At 36.0% G+C, this 23,583-nt stretch overlaps 1 protein-coding gene across 9 annotated transcripts in view; it reads right to left on the bottom strand.

The window, feature by feature from the left end:
- Positions 1-23,583, bottom strand: part of LOC106615994 (pneumococcal serine-rich repeat protein) — a 78,510-nt gene that overhangs the window by 7,908 nt on the left and 47,019 nt on the right. For 5 of the 9 annotated variants that reach the window (XM_070109112.1, XM_070109113.1, XM_070109114.1 and 2 more), the window contains exons 3-5: positions 4,170-4,444; positions 3,634-4,097; positions 3,079-3,321 (exon numbers count right to left, since the gene is read on the bottom strand). In XM_070109112.1, coding sequence (XP_069965213.1) covers positions 3,079-3,321; positions 3,634-4,097; positions 4,170-4,444 — 982 coding nt within the window. The other 4 variants (XM_070109115.1, XM_070109111.1, XM_036375654.2 and 1 more) reach the window with 4 other exon arrangements.

Raw genomic sequence — 23,583 nt, 5'->3', positions numbered from 1 at the left:
ACACTAGCTGATTGAGTAGTGTATGCTTGTTGAAAAAGATTTTTGTGATTACATATTCTTTTCGGTGGCTAAAATTTTCTACACTTGCATACAAACCTGAGCACAAAAGACTTGTCACGCGCCAGTTTCGGTGGAGCTTTGATTACTTTTATCTCGTCATCCGTTTCATCATCGGCTAGCGTACGACTGTCACTATCTTTTAGCTGCTCACCGCCACTGTTTAACATTTTCGTAGGCGCGCCAAACATTTCTATGCTCTCCTTGAGTAACGGTATCGCTTTCATTGGTGCGGCATGTGCCGAAATCGACTGGCGCACTAGCTTCTTACGTTTGGGCCGACATATTGCCAATGACCTTATAGCGTTCACTTCCAATTTCGTATGTGAGGCAGCCGCGGTTGATGTGGTTGCCGTTTCGACCGTGGTAACAGCGATTGTCGTATTAGGCAGCTTGTCAAAAGTAGTCTGTCGTGTTTGCAACATTTGCATGGGTGCCGTAAGTGGCGGCGAGTAGCGTTGCAGTTTCTGATGTTGTTGTACTTGCTTTTGCACCAATTCGTAGGATTGACTATTACGCACTTTGCTCTCTTGTAAATGTTCATCATCATGGTCGGTCATTACAGTGCCCGCATCAACACGTATACTAGACTCGGACGGCACTTTGGGCTTTAGTTTAATTCTACGCTTGCAAACTGGTGCGATGCTTGTTGTGGGCTGAGTTTGAACGCGTGTTGATGTTGTTGACTTATTGACACCATTCAACGGACAGGCAGTGTAGGTCAGAGTTGCGGACAAGGCATTTGCGTCTCCGAGACAGTGGTCTCTGGTTTGCTCTACGCGCGACGTTAGTAGTGATGCATTAAAAAGTATTAGTATGAATAGGGTAATGAGATACGATAGAGAAATGCTTTACTCGAACAAAAATTGGAAGATTTACTCATGCCTTAGACCCTGAATTCTTCCTATCCGAATTTGTTTGAAATCTGCTTTAGAATGTTGTGTTAGTTAATCCCCTGAGCTTTGATGTTGGTTGGGGATAGGGGAATGCTAGTAAAAATATGTTATCGTTTTTTTAGATTTTGCTTCGGTTTGAATTCGAACTATCGATGCAGACCTCATCGACGGTTTTTTGCAAAATTTTTTACTTTTTACGTTTACAAAATATGGTTAATAATTTTGTTGTGCTTTAGAGAAAGGTGGGACTTGTCAGACATGGGATTTAAACTCCCGGATATTTAAATAACGTCATACTATGTCCTCGATTATAAATACTAATACCCACTTTAATTGATTAGAAACACAGTTTTCATCGACTAAAGCATGTTTCCCTGAAAGCTATTGGTTTTAAGACCCCATCCATTACAACTTGCCTTATTTCTCAAAGCTTTGTGAAATTCTGCGGCTTTTCTATTAGATTAGCACATTTAAAAAAATTAAAAACTGAGAATTCTAGGCGGCAAATTGAGATTTGAAAATCCGTAGAATTTGCGGTTCTTGGAAGTTTTAAAGCAAAAATAAAAACAAAAATGAAAACAAAAAGAAAAGTTGGGTTGACTTCGCTGGGTTATTTGAGGAACACCATTAAGCTTTACAAGCTTAATTCGTATTAGTTATGGACAAAACTTTTTATACCTGTAGTGACTGCTGGCAAGCTTTCATCGTATTTTCGTATTCGAACCTTCTCGAATTGCGGCGATTGCGGTCTCGCTTGCGTATTAATTGCATTCAATGTAACACGACGTTTGCTCATCTTCTTGTTTGAATCATTTGTAGCCAATCTTGCGCCCGTCAAACGGAAATTATCGAAACAAGCACTCTTCACATAATCATCAGTGGCGACATTGGCAAGACGCCTAGGTGAGGGTGGCGGCAATTCGATAGTATTCCGATGCGTTTTACGTGTGAGCAAAGTGCCGTGAAAGTCCTTCATAATACCAGGCTTTCTGATGGGGTTAGTGGTGAGAATGGAGAGCAAAATAATGGTGACATGACGATTATGATCAGATTGACGAGTGGTATGATGAATTTGATGATAACAATGATGAATGAGATCGATGATGGTGATAAAGATGAGGTTGATGATGAGGAAAATGACATAACCCATTGTGAATAGTCACGTGAAGAAAATAGTAATTGTTGTTTTTAGTATATATTTTAATTCATTTACTATTTTTCTGGCAACTCTGTACGTGCTCATTTCTAACCGCTACATACTTACTCATATTTTAACTAAAATTATTTTAATTTAAAACAAAAACACTACATGAATGTGGTGAAATGTGTTGAAATAAAAAAAAAATCAAGTAACAGTATCGCAAAAAGCTCTAATATAATACCTTTATATATCAAGTATATAAATAAAAATATTTTCTAATTAAGTGGCAAAGAGTAATACTATTTTATAAACAAGTTAGAGCTTATATTATCAGAGAATGGATTAACTACAGATTATTTAATGAAACTCATTCCGGCAAGAATAAATTCACCACATCGGAAATTTTGTTTGTAGTTTCAAGTAAATTTCTAACTAAAGTTGTATTACATTAGATACCATATTTAAGTAAATTCTCATTATCGAATTCAACACTAACATATTAAATAACGTTATAATTCGAGTTACTGCACTAATTTCTCCGTGACCAAAAACTTGTTGCAATGAAAATTGGAATTGGAGTTCGTTAAATCAATCGTTTTCCAATAATTATGCAAAATCTGTTTGAATAAAAATTCACCACTCGATATCATCAATAAACTCGGGTAAAACTTAAATGTATGCGCACGTAAAATTTCTCATTCCCGTTACACCTCGATAGGTTATGTATAGTTATTAGAAAGCTCTTTTAAGAAATTCACCTCAAGCAAATGAGAATTTTGATTTAATTAAATGCAACTTTAAGCTTCTGCGGATTCTTGGCGATATTAAATATTTGCATTACAAGCATCTTAGAATATTGTATTATTCTGCTGAAGAAACTCAACACAGCAATAAAAGTATTAGTTGTAATGTGTTTTCTTTGCTTTTCCATTCTCTGCAATTTAAAGTCTGACTAGCTATATTAGTTATTAGTTGTGTACTCACCTCTCACTTGTCAGAGATGATGTCATTGATAGTGACATCACACCGTTATCGTTTCCGTTTCCGCTACTCTTTATATTGTTGTTGTTGCCGTGGACACCAACACCGTTTGTAAGACTGCTATTTTTATTATTGCTAGTGTTGTTGTTGTTGTGACTGCCGTTGGACGTTTTTACCGTATCGCCAAATTCGTTCTCATCACCAGCTAATCCCGCGTACTTATCACGATTTAACGAACGCTTAGTTCTGCAAAATGCCCAAAAACCAAAATGTTGCTATTATTATTTATCCCCCGGCTTTGTATCAAAACGTTGGTAAAAAAATGTAAAAAAAAAGTAGAAAAAGTTGCAAATGTTATAATTTTCTCTTCATTTGTTGGGCAAATTGTTTGCCAATTTTTTTCTATTTTATTTATGTGGGTGTATGTGTTTTGAACGCCCGTTTGCTGCTTTCGAACAATTTTTCACTACAACATTTGACAAATAAATTCACTTCGTGTCAGTCGAAAAATCAAAAAAAAAAATTGTAAAATGCTTGTCATGAAATTTCAACGCTTACTTGAGACAGGGTGCACGGTATTTAGTGCGCGCCTCCAGTCGCTCTTTGGCTAAGTTTTGTTCGGTTTTGGTCGTGTGCTTAATGGAGGCCTGCAGCGCCTTCTCCTTGCACCACTCAACATGCCGATCGTACGCCTTCGGCCCGAAGCAACGTTCACAATGCGGACACTGCTCGGCCGGTGGTGGCTGTATGCGTTTGGCGAGTGAACGCTCCGAAGAGCGCATACGATCGCGTGTAAAGCTGCTGGCGCCGGGCAGTGAGCCAGTCGATGTGGTCATCTGACTGTTGTTGACTACTTGGCTGGCAGTCGCGGCACCAGCACCGGCGCCAGCAGTGGCTGTGATGCTCGGCGACTGACTTTGTGCGTTGGCAGCCAATTTGCGCATCGAGGCGCGTGCGGTGCTGCGCGCCAACTCGTCGCCGCCGCTCGACTTCTTGCGCGTCAAAATGGGTGAGGCGATGTGCTGCAGAGTTAAAACAAAAACATTAATTGTTTTTTTGTTGCATGAAAAAGAAAATTACATTTTTGCACTCACCTGCAACGGCTTGGGCGACTGTCCGCGCGTCTCCTGCTTCGCTGGCGGCAAGCCGAAGTTCTTCGGCAACGGATAGCTGGCCAATTCGGTGCCTTCACGTCGTTGGCGCGAGGAATCGAAAACGTTACGTTTCTTTGTTGCCATTTTTTCGCATATGCCCACATGCTTCTGCAGCGTAACGGGATTGAAGGTGCGCTGACAGATGGGGCAGGGCACCAATTGGGTTGGTGCATCCGGATATGGATCCGCAGTGCTCGCAATTGTGTTGCTGTTATCTGTTGTTGTTTTTTGTTTTTGTTGTTTGTTGATTTTTGTTGGTTTGTTGGATAGCGTAGTAGAGAGTTAAAAGCGTAGAAAAAATAGAGAAGAAATAAAGTTTAGACTATTAGTATTTTCTTTTTTTGTAAAACTATATATGCGCTGTTGTATATACTGACAAAATGATATTAATTTTACATACGTATTTATTTATATTTACTTTTACGCTTTAGTGACGCTACTGACAGTCGTTGAAGTGTTAGAAAGAAGCAAAAGAGGAATTTTATTATTTTTTCTTCAAAATTTCTATCCTGTATTTTTAAGCTGCCATATTTTGGGAGTTAAAGCATGTGGGAAGTATAAAATTATATTATTAAGCTTTTAATTAAGTTGTGGCATAAAAGAGAGAAACGGAAGTGCGCACATTGCCAGGTATACATATGTACGTATATCATTAGTGCGGGTAAAAAACCAAATGTTTTTGTAGAACCGAAAATTTCCTACAAGACTTTGCAATTAAACTGATATTTTTCCATTGAGTTTGAAATTAAAAAAAAAAAAATTAAAAATTTGGCTTAAAATAGTCCAACATTAACTGTATATATTTTTTAGGTTATTAGTTAGGTTTACGAAAAAACACACGAGAGCAATTTGGTGAGCCTTCCATTGCCTATAAAATCAATGAAATGAGATATATTTTAAAATAGTAGGAAGCGAGATGTGAATTTTGCTATCTACTAATGAAAAAAAATATGGAAAACCGTTAAGCGGAGAACGTTACCGTTACATTTAAGAGCTCATACTTGGAGAGCCTTTCTTAGAGGTGTCTATGACGCACCCTAATATACATACATATGGTACAGACATAAATTTATATACAATACATATATTTTTGTACATATACACATATATGTATAAGTATGTGTTTAGAGTTGACTCAACGCGTAAATTATTTTTACCGCACAGCATTTGTTTTCATTATTGCCGCTAGCTGCTGGCTTGCTGCTTCTCCTTGGCATGTTGCAATGCCAGGCGACAAATTTAACTCCACTCAGCACTTTTGCTTTGCGGAAACAATGAACTTCTTTGTCTATTTTTAAGTTTCAAGAAATTTGCGCTGCATACGTTCGAATATATTTCATTGTGCATACCTACTAGGAAATGGATATAAAATATAAGTACATATGTTTTCGAACTTACTTTAGAAATTACTTTATTTGTTCAAACAAAAAAAAAACACAAACAAGAAAAAACCCTTCAAAAATAAAAAAGTTTCCATACAAGAACTTCATTTTGATTGATCAGTTTGTATGTCAGCTTTATTAGAGGTATGTTAAAAAAATAATGGGAATTTTCGTTTTTAGAAAAAAAAAATTTAATCATGCGTCTACATAAATGTTGTCGCCTACAAAACAGTCTCCTTTCGGTATTATGCACTTAGGCCACCGCTTCTTCCAACCGTCGCAAAACTGCTCAAACTTTTGTTTGCATAGCCTTAAGCTATTTCAGTGATGCGCTTTTGGTTCTCTGGTTCTCTTTATATTTGGAAATAGGAAAAATGCACACGGAGCCATGTCTGGCGAATATGAAAGCTATCGTCACCTTTCGAATATGACTTTAGTTGTAAAAAATTATAATTGTTAACCGACGCAAAGAGTGAGTTGATTGCGTGAGCTCCACAACAAGGTTTAAAACTGATTTTAAAACTAAACCGAAGAAAACTCGCAAAATACTAAAAAAAATCGAACTCATGAAATCCCGAATTGTATTTAAAATTGAGCATATGTACCCGACGATGGCGTCTTGAACGCTTATTAATTATTATTTTACTACTTATTATATTTATTCTCTGGACTTTCGATAAAAGTTCAATAACTGAACTATCTGGATTAGTTTTGCTTCCTGATTTTGAATACTAATCCTCAATAACACGGGAGTACTTTTAAATATAACCTTTATAATACCATAATTTCTGTAATCTGTAAAGGCCTTGGTGAACAATCTAAGTACATTGGAAATAATTTTTTTCATTTATAAGTTGTGTGTTTTTAATTAGTAAATTTTTGTGGCATAAAGTTTCGATATCTTACAAATTTTTTTTAATATCAGAATGGGCCCTATTCAAATTCATTTGTTAGTATAGGGGGGATTATATTCAACAATTTGAGAACCTAACCTAACTTTAAAAGCAACGATTTAAGATTGAGCCAGCTGATTTAATATTAGGAGTTATCAATAGTAAGCATAAAGTTTCGATATCTTACAAATTTTTTTTAATATCAGAATGGGCCCTATTCAAATTCATTTGTTAGTATAGGGGGGGATTATATTCAACAATTTGAGAACCTAACCTAACTTTAAAAGCAACGATTTAAGATTGAGCCAGCTGATTTAATATTAGGAGCTATCAATAGTTTAGTAAAGGGAAATCCATGTTTTCGAAGAGGTGAGTATAATTATCTGTATTTCGCGTTGTATAGGCGCGATCGGATTACGCTATATGGCGTTAGAAATATAAGATTTCGTGCTAAAAAAATTTATTATAAAGTTTTTAAATTTTTACGTGGGGGTGATTTAACATTAAACGTACATAGTTTTGCAATATTTCCTCTATTTTTCCATCAATATTTCGAAACCGCTACTTAACCGAATATGCACGAAACCCAACCTATATAAAACTTTTCCTACTGGTTCGGTACCAACTAGAAATAACTTTATAAAGTGTTGCATACATTTCTGACATTTCTTTGCTGCATTGAGAGATTCCCGGAAATATGCATAGATTTAATTAGAGATACGCATAGATGACTCATTTGACTATGCGTATTTCTACAATATATACCCACAACAAATGAGATGTCTTCGACAATTTAGTTCTTCCAACAGCTAATTATGATTTGAGTTGGGTGTGAAATGATATTTTTATACTTACAAATGTCCTAAAATAAACAAAATATGTATGCTATGTGTAGAAAGTACAAATAATGTTTATGTAAACTTGTGCAGTTTCAACTTTTTTTTACATAAAAGAAGTTACTTTTCGCCAGAAAAAAATTTTCTTTTGGTTAAATTTTGGTTTTTGTTTTATACAAGTGCCTTAAGGCTAAACTTCTTAAAAATCGGTTTTGCAAATAAATTCATAATTTAAGTGAATCCTTGGTAAGGAAGTCTCCACTAAAAATTATAAAGAAAACTTGTTAATTCGAATTACTACACTAAGTTCTGTAAGTAAAAATTGAGCCTTGAGTATCCAAATGCTGTTTGGATAAAAATTCACCACATTAATATTACTATCTGCTCGGGTAAGAATTCAATATGTGCGAAAGTATAATTCCTCAATCGCGTTGAATACCTCCAATGGTTATGTAAAAAAAGACAGCTCTTTTTGTAAATTCACCTCAAAAAATTAAAAATTTTGATTGAACTAAAAGTAAATTTAAACTTATTGTTCGGCTGATTGTTGACGAAATTGCATTACAAGTTTTTAAAAGATGATCGCTTTTACAAAACAATTCACCATTTCGTATAAAATTCATCTTTTAATCATATTTGGCTTTCAAATAATGACCAATAGTGACAGATTAAGCAGCGTTGCATTAAATACCGCAGGTATAAAGCAAAAACCATTATCATACAGTGTTGCATATCCAGTTACCTCAACCTTTCCATTCTTTCACGGACCTCAATTTAAATCACCCCTCAGATTTTATTTTGGTAATAAAAATGACCACCATCATTAACCCACCCGCATACATCACATTGTTGTAGTAGTATGTGAAAGAAAGTGAACGACAAAACAATTATAAAATCAAAACATAAATACCATATCTGTGTCAAAACGTGTTCTGCTGCGCCACTAAACGTCGCGCTGCAGAACAGGTGCGGCGGCCCGCTTTGTAACACCTTCAACTCCGCTGAGGGCTTTATGTTCCTTTTGTATTTTGGTATCTTTCTTGCTTTTTAGCAATTTCTGCACGTTCATCTTTCAATTCGATATGTGATTTGGCGTTGAAGAGTTTGGAAGCGCAACGAAAGCGCTCACTCAAAAGCAATGAGGAGAAGCAGCAAGGTGTGTGCAAAGCAAACAAAATATTAAATAAAAAAAATATATTCATCAAAATATTGCTGGCATTTTGTAAGTACTTTGTTTTGATAGTACTCACAGTTGTACGGCAGACAAGTTACTAAATTTGGGCAACACGCGCGGTTTTCTTATACTAATATCTGAATGACAGTCACAACAGAGAAGAAAACGTAGGCAATACGCTGAAAGGCAGATTATAATATATAATATGTATGTATGTATAACATACCATATACCATATATACGAGTATACGTTTAGGATGTTGTTTGACTTATTTCACTAGAAGGGTAGCTGATAAACCAGCTGTCAAAAAGTAAACACTTCTCTTTGATTTTTATTGGCAAATTATCGTGGAAAGACTTACACTTGAACAACGTTTAAAAATCTTGGAAATCTATATCAAGAACTCGCATTCTTTGCGGCAAGCTCACATTTATTCTTTATTGGTGAACTATGTCCACCGCTGAGGCACGTTTCCGGTGTATGGAGTGCGCCAATACATTATACTTAGTAGAGTATTAGTATTGCGAGCATTCTTGAAGATACTCTCTAATATGTTTGGCATACAGATGTAGTGAATGTTTGCTATAGTTTGCATGTCGAAGAAATTATTGATACAAGCTTTTATAAAACTGAAGATAGAATTAACGTTACTGCAAGTCTAGCGTTATAGTCCAATAATTCTCGACTCTTATTTATTGTAAACACTACGCTGATCCTGTAACAGTGTCATGTCCAATATTTTTTTGATTTCGTCGATTCCGTTCCGGTAGTTTTGACGTCAAAGATGCACCAAACTTTGGAAGCCCAATTATTGAAAAAACATATAAAATAATGGGAATCGTTGAGTTCAAACTTAATGTAAGCACTAGTTTCGATTGCCAAGAAGTTAAAATATTAGACAAAAACCAGTTTGGAACCATTTAAATAAGGCTGGATACAAAAAAAAAAAACTCGATACATGGCTGCCACAATAGTTAACACAAAAATAATATCATGGACCGAGTTTTCATCTGGGAATCATTGCTGAATCGCAATAAAATCGTTCCATTTCTAAAGCGGATGGTTACTGGTGATGAAATGTGGGTCCATGGGGGTTTTCGTCAAGCGAAGACGGACGTGGTCGAATTGCGTTGAGCCGGCGCAAACGGTGGCCAAGCTAGAATTGACGGTGGGAATGATTTTTTTATGTGTTTAGTGGGATTGGCAGGGTATCAATCATCTATTATGATCTGGTCACCTACGATTAAGCAATTTGGAACTGTACTGTTAACAATTGAACCATCCGAAGGAAGCAATCACCTAAAAGTGGCCATATTTGACCAATAGGAAAGGAATTTTGTTCCAATGGGAAAACGGTAGGCCACACGCATCGTTAGTGACTCGCCGAAAACTCCGGCAGATTGGTTGGGAGGTTATAGACCGGAGCTACCATCAAGCGATTAGTATCAGTTCCTGTTTATGGCGAATGATTTTGCTGGTGAAAAATTCGGCACACGAGAAGCTTGTAAAAATCAATCCTACAAGTTTTCCAATAGGAATGAGTGTTTATACAGAGTGATATTATGAAATTACCTTCAAAATGGTAACAAGCTATCGTATAACTCTAGTTATAATAAAAATGCAAATATTGTAAATTTATTTTTAGCCTAGATCACGTACTTCGTATGAATCGAAATATTGACATTTGGAAAGTTTGGAAAGCGTTTGATAAAGAAAGAGGCAAAATGTGACCTTAATTTTCAGCATTATCGCACTAATTATATTCCAGAAAAAATCTTGAAAACTGTCGCTGACATTTCATCAAGAACATTTTATTGATTCTAAGAGGAGAATTACGAATTTTATTCGCGCTCAAAGCTCGTCTGTGCCATAACTTTTTTATAACTCTGTTGACCAATATTTCTGCAGAAACTACTTTTGTGTGGAAACCCGTCATACTGGCATATTATTATAGCCCTGCCATTATGACCGTTATGATCACTTGACAATGCCGCCACAACGAGTACTTCTGATATTTCGCAAACGTACATTTTACGTTCTCCACACACAGCAGAGCGGTCACGGTTTGAGTGCAAAGTTATGCGGAATTGTCTGCTGGTTAATTGCAAACAAGCATTTTGGGGGCACTTGTCCATTGCAAGACGGCATAAATACATTTTACATGATTTGTCTGTATGTATGTGAGTGTACCGGCATGTATTTTAGGCATAAGTACCGCCATTTAACGGATCACTTGAGATGCCTTGCTGACCGAGCGTCGCAACAGAAAGCCATTCGGCTGGCGTTCGTTCGTCCAGCGCTCACACATTGGGTCAGGTCGTTGGTACTAAATATAGCCTCTAGTACATTTGTACGGTTATTTCACAAAGCTTTGATGCTCTATGCTCATTTTTTGTGCAATTCAAAACTTTTTTGTTTCGCTTCGTCTACATTTCTTTGGCTGCTTTCCGCTTTTTCCGCCACAACATTTTTTGCTTCTGCTTCTTTTTTATTTTATTTTTTCTGTGGTGTAGTGTAATTAATATCACTTCACTTTGTCTTGTTGCTGCACTCACTCACTTGAGGAGTTTGCACAAACTTCTTAGAAACGCCTGATTGCGGCTCGTAAGGTGCTTCTGCCACGACGTTGGCTAATTCGTTGGTTGCAACAGCGCAGCGTAGGTATTTAGTGTTTATTTTTGTTCTCAATTAACAGGTGGTGAAGCAAGACGAAACAACAAAAAAATGTGAGGTGTATAAAAAAATTAAATGGTGGGCATGAAAAAGTGTTTTACTTGCAAAACGGGAAGTAAACATATACACATGTATATGTACTTATATATATATATATTTAAACATATACATAAGTAAATGTAATATAAGTAATATAAATATGCATATGTATGGACATGTATTTTGAATATATTACATCCATAAAAAATGTAAACAGTGTATTATTATTATTTATTTTGTATGACAGCTATATGCTATAGTTGTCTTTTATTGGCAATGCCGACAAATGAACAGCTTCTTAGTGAGAAAATTACGTATGAAAAAAAAAGCAACTGAGAGACTAGCTCGCCTGTATACACACGGACATGAACGGGTCTTATAGGGTCTCCAACGTTTCCTTCTGGGTGTTACAAACAGCGTAGCAAGCTTAATATAGCCTATTCAGGGTATAATATAAATCTTACTCATCATTTAAGTAAAAAAAAAAATCATAAAACACATCACACATTCAGTCATCCTTATTTATTATGCGCACGAGTATGAATACGAATAACAACACATAAACTCATCAAAACCAATTAACTCTCAACTGATAATTATTAACACAATTCCGTTAACAAGGTTAAATAGGTAGTTGTGCTGTGAAATCGCGCTTTAGGCAATCACTGCGTTGCGTTATCAGCTATTTTGCTGGCCTTTTTGAACTGCGAAAATAATGTGGAGATATATACATATGAATGATTAAAACAGTAAATTCGGTGAATTAATGTTTATGGTAAGAAAACACGCGCTTAGTGGATTAAAGAGTTGCAAAATTTTGACAGCTAGAAATATACTCGTATTTCGTATATTTTCATAACAATATTGAGGTACTGCATAAATATTTCTTGCTTTCTTGCAGTCAGTAACTTGCTCACAGTCGAGTTTCTGAGGTTTTATATCATTTAGAATTTTTTAATAAGTAGGCAGGGGAGTAAAGACTAATCAGATGGGAAAATTAAGAAGAAAATATAAAATTTTTAATCTGCTTTTTTATGCGTATGTTACTTAAAGTTCTTGACCCACTATACTTGTACAGTAAAAATTTAATATTATTTGATCAAGTAACTAAAATATGACATAATATTATTTAGTTTTGGGTTGACGAACTGAGTTCTGAATCTTATAATTGCCGAAATTTTCGATTTTTTTCTTACTGTTTTGAGCTTGAGTAATTCATTTTTCTTTAGCTATTGCTAAGATTACCTTAAATATTAAATATTAACTGCGTCTATCAAAAAAGTAAAGGTGTTCACTGCACTTTTCCCAAGCTTAAACGTATGTTTTAGCCTTAATGCTACCTTTCACCTTATTTGTTATACATAATTGCAGTATTCGTATTTTTTAAACATAATAACCCAAACATAAAGTTATGTAATATACATATTGTTTACATATTTAATAACTCATCAGCTGATTAATTAAATGTCAATAATCTGATTACATATTAACGCAGCATGAGCCGAAAGTAGATTGCTTTCGGAACGTCGAGTAAGCGATTAACACCAGCATGACTTCATTATTTACTAACTTGCGTACTTTCTTAAACTCCTGAGTGATATAACTAAGATTATATAAATAAATAGCGATTAAAATGCCATAAAAGGCTAAAAAGCAACAAACTGCTCATTTAATTTCCGCAAGTCATTTGCCCAAATCAACTCTGTTTGATCTGCGCTTAATGGATTAATACACTTTTGAGGTTATAATGCGGGTTTATTAACCTGTTGCAGATACTTGTAATTACAAGCGTTCGCTACATTGTTTAAGAAAAGTGGTTTCATAAAATTTGTTGCATACTTGGAATCCTAATACTGCGCTCACTTTTGTTTAATTACTGCTTTTTTGTTCATAAATATTTGTTAATTTCTTTTGGCTTGTTGCGTTGTAAAGAAATGATTGCCAAGTGCTAAAAGCGAAAATACTTTGATTGACAGATAGAGTTGACAAGTTTTTTTTTCGAGATTTTTGCAGTGAAAAAATGCATTAAAAGTCATTTACGGTAAAGAAATTGCATTTTAATTACAATCGTATTGACATGGCAATGATAAAAATTGAGTTTACATGCAAGGGCTTGCCATAAAAATAACTTTATTTTCATATTGGCAACTACCAACAGCTAACAAATGCACAAGAGAGATTGTAATACAGTGACTCGGGGATACAATATTTTCAAAGTAATTGTAAAATCTGAAAACTCGGTTTTATGGATATTAAAAAATGGTGGCATATTTTGCTTGATTGCGTAAGATTGCGTACACATCATGTTGATTCTGTTTTGAGTCTGTTGAGAGATTAGGTTAATTGGTAGACAATCTTAAACAGGTAAGATTTTTAATTTTTCTATCTATTCGAAAGCAATGCAATCAGTACCATAATCGAACAAAACTGCTCTCATTTACAGGTGCATCGAATTGCATTGAGCACGTTTAGACATCATAGCCACTTCGCCACCTGATGGACAAAATTTCCTCTCAAGATGAATCAAAGTCGTCATAGCAAGGAGAAGAAAAACAAAGGTTTACAGAAAAAATGCGGATAATGACAACCTTAGACAGTTGTATGGTAGAACATTGGGTTCAAGAATTTGAAGCTCTAAATGGAATAAAAAGCTTAATCAAAAGTTTCCTTTAAGATATAATAACCCTACGCACGAAAAATCGGAACATTTGCGTATTACAAGGCCACGATAAAAGATAATTTAATAAAGTATGATAAATAATTAGATAATTTCTGCATTAAAACGTCTCAATCTGGCAACTCTAAAATATTGTTCAATGTGTTGGATATTATAACACGTTATTTTCATACTTTAGGTATCGCGAAAATTGAAAACAAGATAATGGAAATAAAAAAATAAATATTTTAAAACAATATGGCAACTCCAAACAAAAAATTATATATATTATAATTATGAACTAGTTAAAAATTTATACAACCTGACATGAAACTTTTACGGCCTGAAAATCTCAAATCAAAAAATTTGCGAACTCAAATTGCTATTTGTACCACTGTGCCGTGTATTAAATGGCATGCAATGCAAATGGGAGCGTAGTAATCGAACAATCGATTAATATGTAAGGTGTTTGATGGGTGAATGAATGTTGGTACGTGCATTGCAATGCATGTTGCATGCTTCAAGTACGTGTGTGTATTTGTGTATGCGTTTCCATATTGGAGCTATAATTTACTTTTTTCAACTTGCGTTGCGGCAGCTGACATGCGCGTGTTAGTAGTAGTACTAGTACTATTGTTATTGTTAAAAGTGGTAATAGGAGCTGAATGCTTGTTGGTAGTAGTAGTAGTTGTTGTTTTTGTTGTAGCAATACTAGCGGCCGAAATAGCGACATTGTCATGCGTTGCACTTGAATACATTTGATTGACGGCGCAGTCTGCTGCACGGTCTTTGTCGAGGACAACACTTGCCGTTGCAGTGTCAGTGGCGGCAACAGCAGTCAATTGCTTTGTTGTCGTTGTTGGCGCGACTGTCGCTGTCGACAACAGTTGCGGTGTAGATGTCACAATTTGCTTGATAACAATTAGAATTTGTGATGAGCGCTTCGCCTGCTGTTGTTGTTTTTCTTGTTGCTGTTGCAGTTTTCCATTCGCCGCTGCCGCTTTATCACCGTCTTCTATCAAATCGCCGCCTTTTTCTTGTTTCAACTGTTGCTGCAACGCATGACCGCTAGTCTGCTGGTGGTTAGTAGGCGTGGCATGCTGTTTGAACTCACTCTTTGGCAATTTGCCCGCAGCTTTGACGTTTCCGCTTCGCTTTGGTAGCTGCTGTTGCTGTTGTTGTTGCTTTTGCGCGTCCGCATTGTTGTTGCGCTTAAGCGAGAAGCTACTAACAACTTTGGCAAAGGTGGACTGCTGTTTGGCAGCGCCGCTGTTGCTGTTGTTGCTATTTTTATTGGCAATTAGCTGGTCATTGGCACCTGCTGGTGGCTTACTGTTGTTGCTGGTGCTGTTGCTCGCAAGCGTAACATCGCTTGTGCCAAGCGTTTCAGTTAATTTGCTATTTTTGTTCATGTTTGTTGTTGTTGTTTTTATTTCTGCATTTTTGTGCGTGCTTGCGTTTGTTGCGCTTGCAACATCGCCAGCTGTTAGTGGCGCATGTTGCTGCAACTCATTTGGGTGTTGTTGTTGTTGCTCTTCTTGCTCCTGCGGCTGCTTGCTTTGTTGTTCCACGCCTTTTGCCAGCTTTTTTTGCTTCTTTGCGCCCTCGACTTTTCCGCCATTCAGCTGCTGGTACTCCTCGTAAATGCTGCAGCGCTTGTTTGCCTTTGCCGCTGCTGTCGCCGTCGACAGCTTGGCGACTTTCGTCGTTTTTGAAGATTTGAATATTTTGCTCCACATTTTCTTGCTCATCCTGAGCGCCTTTCTTCTGCACAATTTATTGTAATTGAAATCTCTAGTTATGCGTTTCAACGGATTTTTTTTGTTGCAAAAATTGCAATTCAATTGCGCACAAATCACTTTTTGTAATCACTTCTTCACTAAAATATGCCCAAAATAATATATACTTGTGTATTCTTGCGCTTCTTATTGCTTGCACGCTTCACTACATTTTTCCATACGCAGTTCATGGACTACTTCGTCACGCTTATCGCTGCCACACATCGCGCGGTCGACACAACTCTACCGTTTCGGCAACAAAATGCGACTGATTGCTCATTGCGAAGTAAATAAAGTGAAGACCACCGGCAAAATGCGATCAAGCTGTTAGTACTTGCTGCCTCAGCCGCAAACAACTGCGCCTTGCGCTCAGTACGAATACCTTGCTGCAGCGGCTGTTGCTGCTGTGACGTGCTGCTGCGCCGGCTGGCTGCTCCACTTCACGCGCCATCTGCGTTGCGCGGCGCTCCACCAGCAGCTATTGCTTGATACTGAGATATATATTACTGCACATATACACACACTAACTCATGTACAAGCTCATGGCCCTGCCACGCCACACGTCCCCCACTCTTCAATTTGCGGCTGCCACAACTGGGCCGTTGCGCGGGCAGTCGCTTGCGAAGCTCCAAGTTCCATGTTGTCTTCAAGATGTTGAGTGCGCGCAGTCTTACATATTTACATACACACAAACACATATGAGTACAAATATGTAGCAGTGTGTGTGCACACCCTGCAGGGAAAATATGTTCTAGTAAAATAAATTTACAGTTCACAGCAATTACTCTTTCACAAGCAGCAAACCAGCTGGACGGGCTGATTGACATCAAACAGGTTATTATAGCATATGTAGTATGACATACTGACCGCTAGTGCGCAGAACACTTTTTGGTGTTAGCTGGCTATCAATATTAACTGCTATTGTAAACCTACAAAAAGTATATTTCCATCTTTCAAATTATTAATGCATTGTAAATGTTTCACTTTCCGCTGGAACTAGTCCTATTTTCTCGTAGGGCGATCATCAACTTAAACTCAAAACATATGCACATACAGTGAGCGTCAAAAGAAAGCTTACAATCTACTGTCTTTAAAAATCGGTGTTTGAAAATGGGGAAAAACGTGTTATTGACTGATAAAACTGTTTTCCCATAATTAAAATAATATTTTTTGGACCTGGCATGTACTTGCTACGACTGCGGCCATCGAACTTTATAATTTCGCACTTTTTCTAATCTTTGTGTTCGAATTACCAACTTTTATGATTTCATATTGAAACACTTCCTTCTCTTTACTTCTAAAGTTCTTTCTGTTATGGTATTCGGGATCATCCAAAAAATTCCCGCTTATATTCTCAAATTCCTATTAAGTTCTATGACCTTAGTAAAAGACAACTTTTGTTGTCTACTTAAAATAACGTTACACTTCGGCGCTCACCCAAAGAAAATCTAAAAGTATGAGCAAATCTTGGGTTCTAAAAGTATCGCTGAAAATGCTGATGTATAAAAGAAATGGAATTGATTTCTTTCGGTTTACTAGTTTGAAAGGATATTAAAAGGATTTGAACTTTTTCAGAAGCTTTTTTCAAATCTCATAAGACGATTTGGTATTTGAGGTTAGACACACATTGAACTTTAAAGCTACGCTGAGGCACTTTGAGACGTTCGCTTCTGGGAAATAAACGTGTTTATTTATTTAAAGGAAATACAATTATAAATAATTATACCACCGACTAAATATACAGGTTGGTTGAAAAGTGAGTGGTGCTCACCAAGAAATAGCACTACTACCTCCAAATTTTGTTTTTCTCAAGTTGATATATTTTTCGTGAGAACCCATACAAAGTAACACGTCATTCTGTCAATTAATTCTTTGTTTACAAGTCGTTTGAAGTTGACGTGTCCGAGTATTTATTTAATATGGAAAAAATTTAATACCGCGGAGTGATTAGATTTTTTGATTTGAAAGGTTTAGAAGCAAAGGAAATTTATGAACAATGTTTCGAAGTGTATAAGGAGTCCTCGCTTTCAAAACTCACCGTTGAATTTTGAGCTGGTGAATTTAAGCGTGGTAAATTGAAACAAGTACGTTTACAGTGGAATGAAGCTGGTTGTTCAGCTTAAAAGCAGGTGAAGTCACAACGATCAGCAAAGAAGGTTATGGCATCAGTATTTTAGGATGCAAAAGGAATTTTGTTGATTGATTATCTGCAGAAAGGTAAAACAATCAACTCTGAATATTTTTGTAGCCTTTTGGCTCAGCTGTATGAAAATATTCGTGAGAAAATATCTGGTTTGCAGCACAAAAAAATCATTTTTCATCACGACAATGCACCGGATTACATGTTTTAACAATGACAAAATTCGACGAATTAAAGTACGAATTGCTTGAGCATCCATCGTATTCACCAGATTTGGCTCCCAGCGACTATTACTTCTTCATAAAACTTGAAACAATTCCTTCGTGAAAAGCGTTTTGCGTCGCATGAATACAGCCGTAGACGGGTATTTTGCAGAGCTTCCTGAAAGTCATTATAGTGATGGCATAAATTATTGGAGGATCATTGGAATAAGTGTATTGAACTTAAGGGAGATTGTATCGAATAAAAAAAAATATTTCGTACCAAAAACAGTATTTTTTCATTTCGATCGCAGAAACTTTTCAACCAACCTACAAGAACATTTGCGACAAAGACTTCGGAGAAATAAATATGTATATGTTTTTCAATTCTATAATAAAAGATATAATATGGTATATAAATATATTTTAGACAAATTCTAAAGAGAAATATCGAAATATGTAAAATTTAACCATATTAAGCTAAGATATAAGTTATGAATAAATATTTGATTTTTTCCTTCTGAGTAATTATTATAAAACGAATCTATAAATACTTATGATGAATATGTTTTTCGTACACTAAAGCATTAACTTTCCTTTGACGCCAACAGTATATTACTACGTATTACAATAAGTTCTGCAGCTGAATTTCATTCGTATTTTTGCTTGAACTTTCTGTTTCGTCGTCAATTTCGTCTTCCATCTTTTAGCCTATTTTATAAATCATTTTTTTGTTTCGCTTTTATTTTTAAAACGACAAAGTTAAGTTGCACCGACACTATGGCATCTTCTACGGTTCACTTTGGGGGTGAAGTTCGGTGCTCCGAAGGCGCGTGAGTGCGGCTGTGGGGAGATCGTGCTGTCGCCGCGCAAAGTGGAGTTGACGTTTATTTATATTTATGTTTCGTGGAAGACACAATGAATTCACATCGGAAATCAATTGGCCATTATTGTTATATGCCACAATTGCTAGATTGAGGGCCGCAGTTCGATATCAGCATATCTATAGACTTACATACATACATACATACATACCTATGTACATATGTAGATTATATGGTGCACAGAAATATATTTGTCAAGCACCAGATATCATTACTAAGGAGCAGCGAGACATAATTACTTTGCGGATCGCTTGTTTCCGAAGCTGAATGATCTAATTCTCAGCGAAAAAAACCACAAGCTTTCTACTTGTGAAAATCTTTAGTGACTTTTCAATCAAACTCTTGAGAATTTCCCGAATCAAAATTAATTAGATTATGTGGTGATATTGAAAGAAGTGTAGTATATATCAGAATTAATTATTTGAGGTTGTAAGCATTACATACAATATTGTAGAGAGGCTTTATCAGAGCTTTCTTGCAAATCCACTATGGACTACTCAAACGCTAAAATTGAGGAGTGTCGGCTAAAATCATATGGGCTAAAATCATGATGGATGACCGATAGGTGGTCCCCTAGGGGCATAGTGAATGACCAATATTAATGAAGGCTTGCAGAGAAAACTATACAGTAAAAGTTGGGTTGGTTTGTATAGAGTATATATAAGTTTAGAAAGCGCAAAAGGAAGCTTTCAAGATGACCTTTTATTTTTTTTATTTAACAAAATATATTCATTAGAAATAATATTACGCCGATTAGGTGGTTAGGTTAGTCTGAGAAAATTTTGTGTCTACTCTTGGTATAAGCTCAAGCAAAGGCATTTTTCGACCAAGCAAATAGAAAGAGTCGTTAGTTAAAAAAAGCAAAGCCAGGAGCAACAGTTGTAAAAAATATAATAAGAAGAATTTCATTGAAGGGGAAGACTATTAAATAAATTTAAATGGTAGATGAAAGGCTGTTTAATAAGTCAAATTTATCATCTATGAAAGCTCGTGCGAAAGCTCTAATTTGTATATGCTTATTAAAAAAAGAATCTTTCTAAAAAAGAATCTTCCTACCCAGATGTTAAAAGTTTTCAAGAAGATGATAAGAAGAGTTTCTTTGGGAAGTAAAAGTAGTAAATGGATTTAGAAGGAAAATTAAAGCTTAGTGATTTGTCTAAATCGACATTTGTGAAAGCTCGATTTATCTTCGGCAGCTCGTAGCAGACGGAAGCGCATGATATATTAATAAGTTATATATATATATATGAAACTAAAGTTACGAAGCTTAGAAAACTTACGATTATGAAAGCTATAATGAATTCTATTTGAGTTATTAATTATGCAAACAATCTCTGACAAATCTTAAAAGCGTTCTGCGTATTTGTAGCTATGGCTTTGCTTTTTCGTAAACTGAGGATTGTTTATGAAGAAATTAAAAGCCAACGCATTTAATTGAGGAAGCGCAAATTGAAGAAGCTCTACCTTAATGTTTATCTAATTTATTTTCTATACCATAAACACCAATAACGCTTGAATGCAGAGCTCGCAATATGAGACTGCATGGAGAAAAATTATTTATTACCAACAGAGCGTTTCTTTTTGTTGTTAATAATGTTGTTGTTGCGCGTCCAACTGTTGGGCGTCACATTAAACAGACATAAGCACACAAATAATAATAACAATAATAACGTTGCAATATTGAGCAAAGTTGAAGCAACAATAATAACAACAACAGCAGCAACAACAATGAGACAGCTCCTCTAAGCAGAAGTGTTTGAATTATTAAAGATTTACTGTCAGCCGGTGATTGCATGTTGGCAGCCAGTCAAACGGGCGGTCGGACCACCACACAACAGCAGCAGCAGCAGGGCATTTCCAACTAGCGTCCAAGTGGCAGACACCCAATATGGCAGGCAGCACCAACAGCAACAGCAGGCAAGCAGACGGACACACTTGCGTCAGTTGCGCTGTGCAGCTGCGAGCTTCGCTTGATTATTAATATTATAATATGCATGAACTGTTTTTGTTGTTGTTGTTGCCAGTTATTTTTTCCTTATTGCTGTTTGTTTTTTCGAATATGAAGTAATAATTGAATGCTCGAATGCTGGGCAATAATGAAGGCAACTCGGAGGCAGCGTTGCAACACGTTGCAGGCGCACACTTGTAGTGCTGGTTAAGGGGGTCCGCGGTGCGAAGAAGCTGATACATGTGCAACATACAGATAGGAATGCAAGTATGTAAATATGCAGCTACAGTTGCTTGCCACCAAAGGCAGGCCAGCCTAGCTGCCAGTGCGACGTTGTCGAGTTTTATAACAACAACAAACATTGAATTAATTCAACAAATGCAAGTAATAAATGCGCACAGCAAGAATATTACAATGCATTTCATTTTGTTGTTGCATTTGAGAGAAATGTACCTTAATGCATATATGTATGTGTGTGTGTTTGTTAATGGCAACGCCTGCATTTAATTGTTTGTTATTGCAATTGTTTTCGTGTTTTTCTCTTAATTTGATTTTGATCTTATTGTTGATAGGATTATTCATTGTTATCATAATTATATGAGTGTTGATGCAACAGACACTTTTTTGTACTATTTTTTATCGTTTTATATTTTTCTCAAAAGTTTCAACTTCTTTGTTTGTTGCATTTTTTTGTTAATATAATAATAATGCTACGACGTTTCTCAGCTGTTGCTTTCAGCCTTTGTATATGGTATATATACCTATACTTATATATACAGTTACTTTGCTTATAAGCATGTTGTGCTGCTCGCGGTATTCCGGTCAACAATGTTGCCAGCAATATTTTTTGCTGCCAGCCCTTTTTTGTGCTTGCAACTGTGATTGCTTGATTGTGTTGCAAAGATTTCAAGTGGTGCCTTCGAAGTATGCAATGTTCAAGTGTTTTTGCTCGAGGTCAAATGTATGATAATGAAGTTTTCAAAACATATGCTCATGGCTCAACGATGTTTCATTGTACAAAAATAGTGCTAGAATATAAAATACGAATTTAGATTCGCAAAGAAAAAGGAATGTAAATTGATTGCATGATGGAATCTTCATAACCTCAAATAAATAGTTTTAATAGCTTTACTAAGTCTAGAAAATAATTAAAAATAAAGCTTACACCTCTACTGAATATTTGGATGAGCTTTTAGGATTATTTATGGTGTGCTTATTGCTGCTGACAGAATATAATCATAGAGATTTGCTTCGAGTATCTGTTGGATTTTTCATTTCTGTATGAAAAGAAATACTTTTCGATGTTGGATCTTCTCTACCGAGGAGCTTCCACTATTAGAACATATTTTCTTGTAATTAAATCGGAGAGTATTTGATTCTCCGACGCTCTGGATGGTAGTTAAATGCTCAATCCGATCAGCAACGGCAACATCGAGATGAGTAATACATAAGTTGTACCAATAAACGCACATTCGGCTTAATTGGTCGAAAAAGGGTGTTTAAGGTAATACCTGACACCTTGAGTACACACTTAAGCTAGCAAATAAACTGGTTATGTTTCCCGTTTACTTATGATATCTTCAAAAATGATCCGCCAACAGCAGTCCACCGCGATATAACCTTTTTTGTTTTTCATTATGGTGACGACAGATTTTGTAAATAATTTATATTAAATGGAAAGCTAGTTTTTCCTTAAATACTTAACAAATCTTTTGGAATCCCCTGGAATAGTAGATAACCGATCACAATCAGGAGAAAAATTCGGATCCTTCAATTTAGGATCCCTAATACTAGAAATTTTCGAGAAGGAGAATCTCTCGCTTGAAATTAGGTTTTATTTTGATATGATCGATGACAAAATAAAAATGGCAAGTTCCGAGTTTTTTCTTTTAAGAGTGAGCTCTTTGAAGTTTTCCCGAATGCGATATTTAATCATGGGCAGATGAGCGTCGAGTTCACTCAGTGGACTGTCTAAATTGAAGGTCTAGTTAGCGGCGGTTTGTCTAAACTGCCGTCGAATTGGGAGGTTATAGACAGTCAATATCCGTTAACGGTCCATATTAGCGTGGCATTGAATCAGTGTTAATACCATCTGTATTGGCAATATAGAGAGGTTAAATCAGTGGAATCAGCTACTGTTTAACATCCAAAACTTTGTGAGACCCAGGCTCAAGTCCTTTAAAACATACTGCATTGCAGCAGAGCCAGTCATAAACATACTGTTCATACTGTTATATTACTTAAGTATTTACCATGAACAGGGTATATGTATGTTTTAAGTTTGCCACGAAGTGTGTAACACCTAAAAGGAGGATCTCCGATCCTGTATATACTTATATGGTATATGTTATGTTAAATGATCAACTTGATGAGCTGAGTCAATTTAGCCATGCACGTCTGTATATATGTGAACAGATTGCTCAGTTTTTGAGGTATCGATCAGAAATTTTACATATGTCTTTTTTTCGCCAAGAAGTTGTTCATTTGTCGCCCGCCGAAATCATACTAATAAAGTATATAGTTGACATACAAACTGATCGATTAAACTGAAGTCTTTAGGTGGAAAACATTTTATTTGTAGCAAATTGTTTAAAGCGGACCACTCTAGCTTCAGCTGCTATTCAAATTGAATCACCAAAACTAAGATGCAGACCTTTTTGTACACTTTATGCACCTGAGAAGGGTACTCTAGCTAAGGGCGCACCCGAAGTCAATGTCTTTTCTTGTTTGAGCTTCATTTGTTGCTGGGA

This window comes from Bactrocera oleae, chromosome 4 (assembly GCF_042242935.1).
Source record: "Bactrocera oleae isolate idBacOlea1 chromosome 4, idBacOlea1, whole genome shotgun sequence".
In the NCBI taxonomy this organism is placed as follows: domain Eukaryota; kingdom Metazoa; phylum Arthropoda; class Insecta; order Diptera; family Tephritidae; genus Bactrocera; species Bactrocera oleae.
The sequence above is the reverse complement of the archived record's forward strand: the minus strand, read 5'-3'. Positions and strand labels throughout refer to the sequence as shown.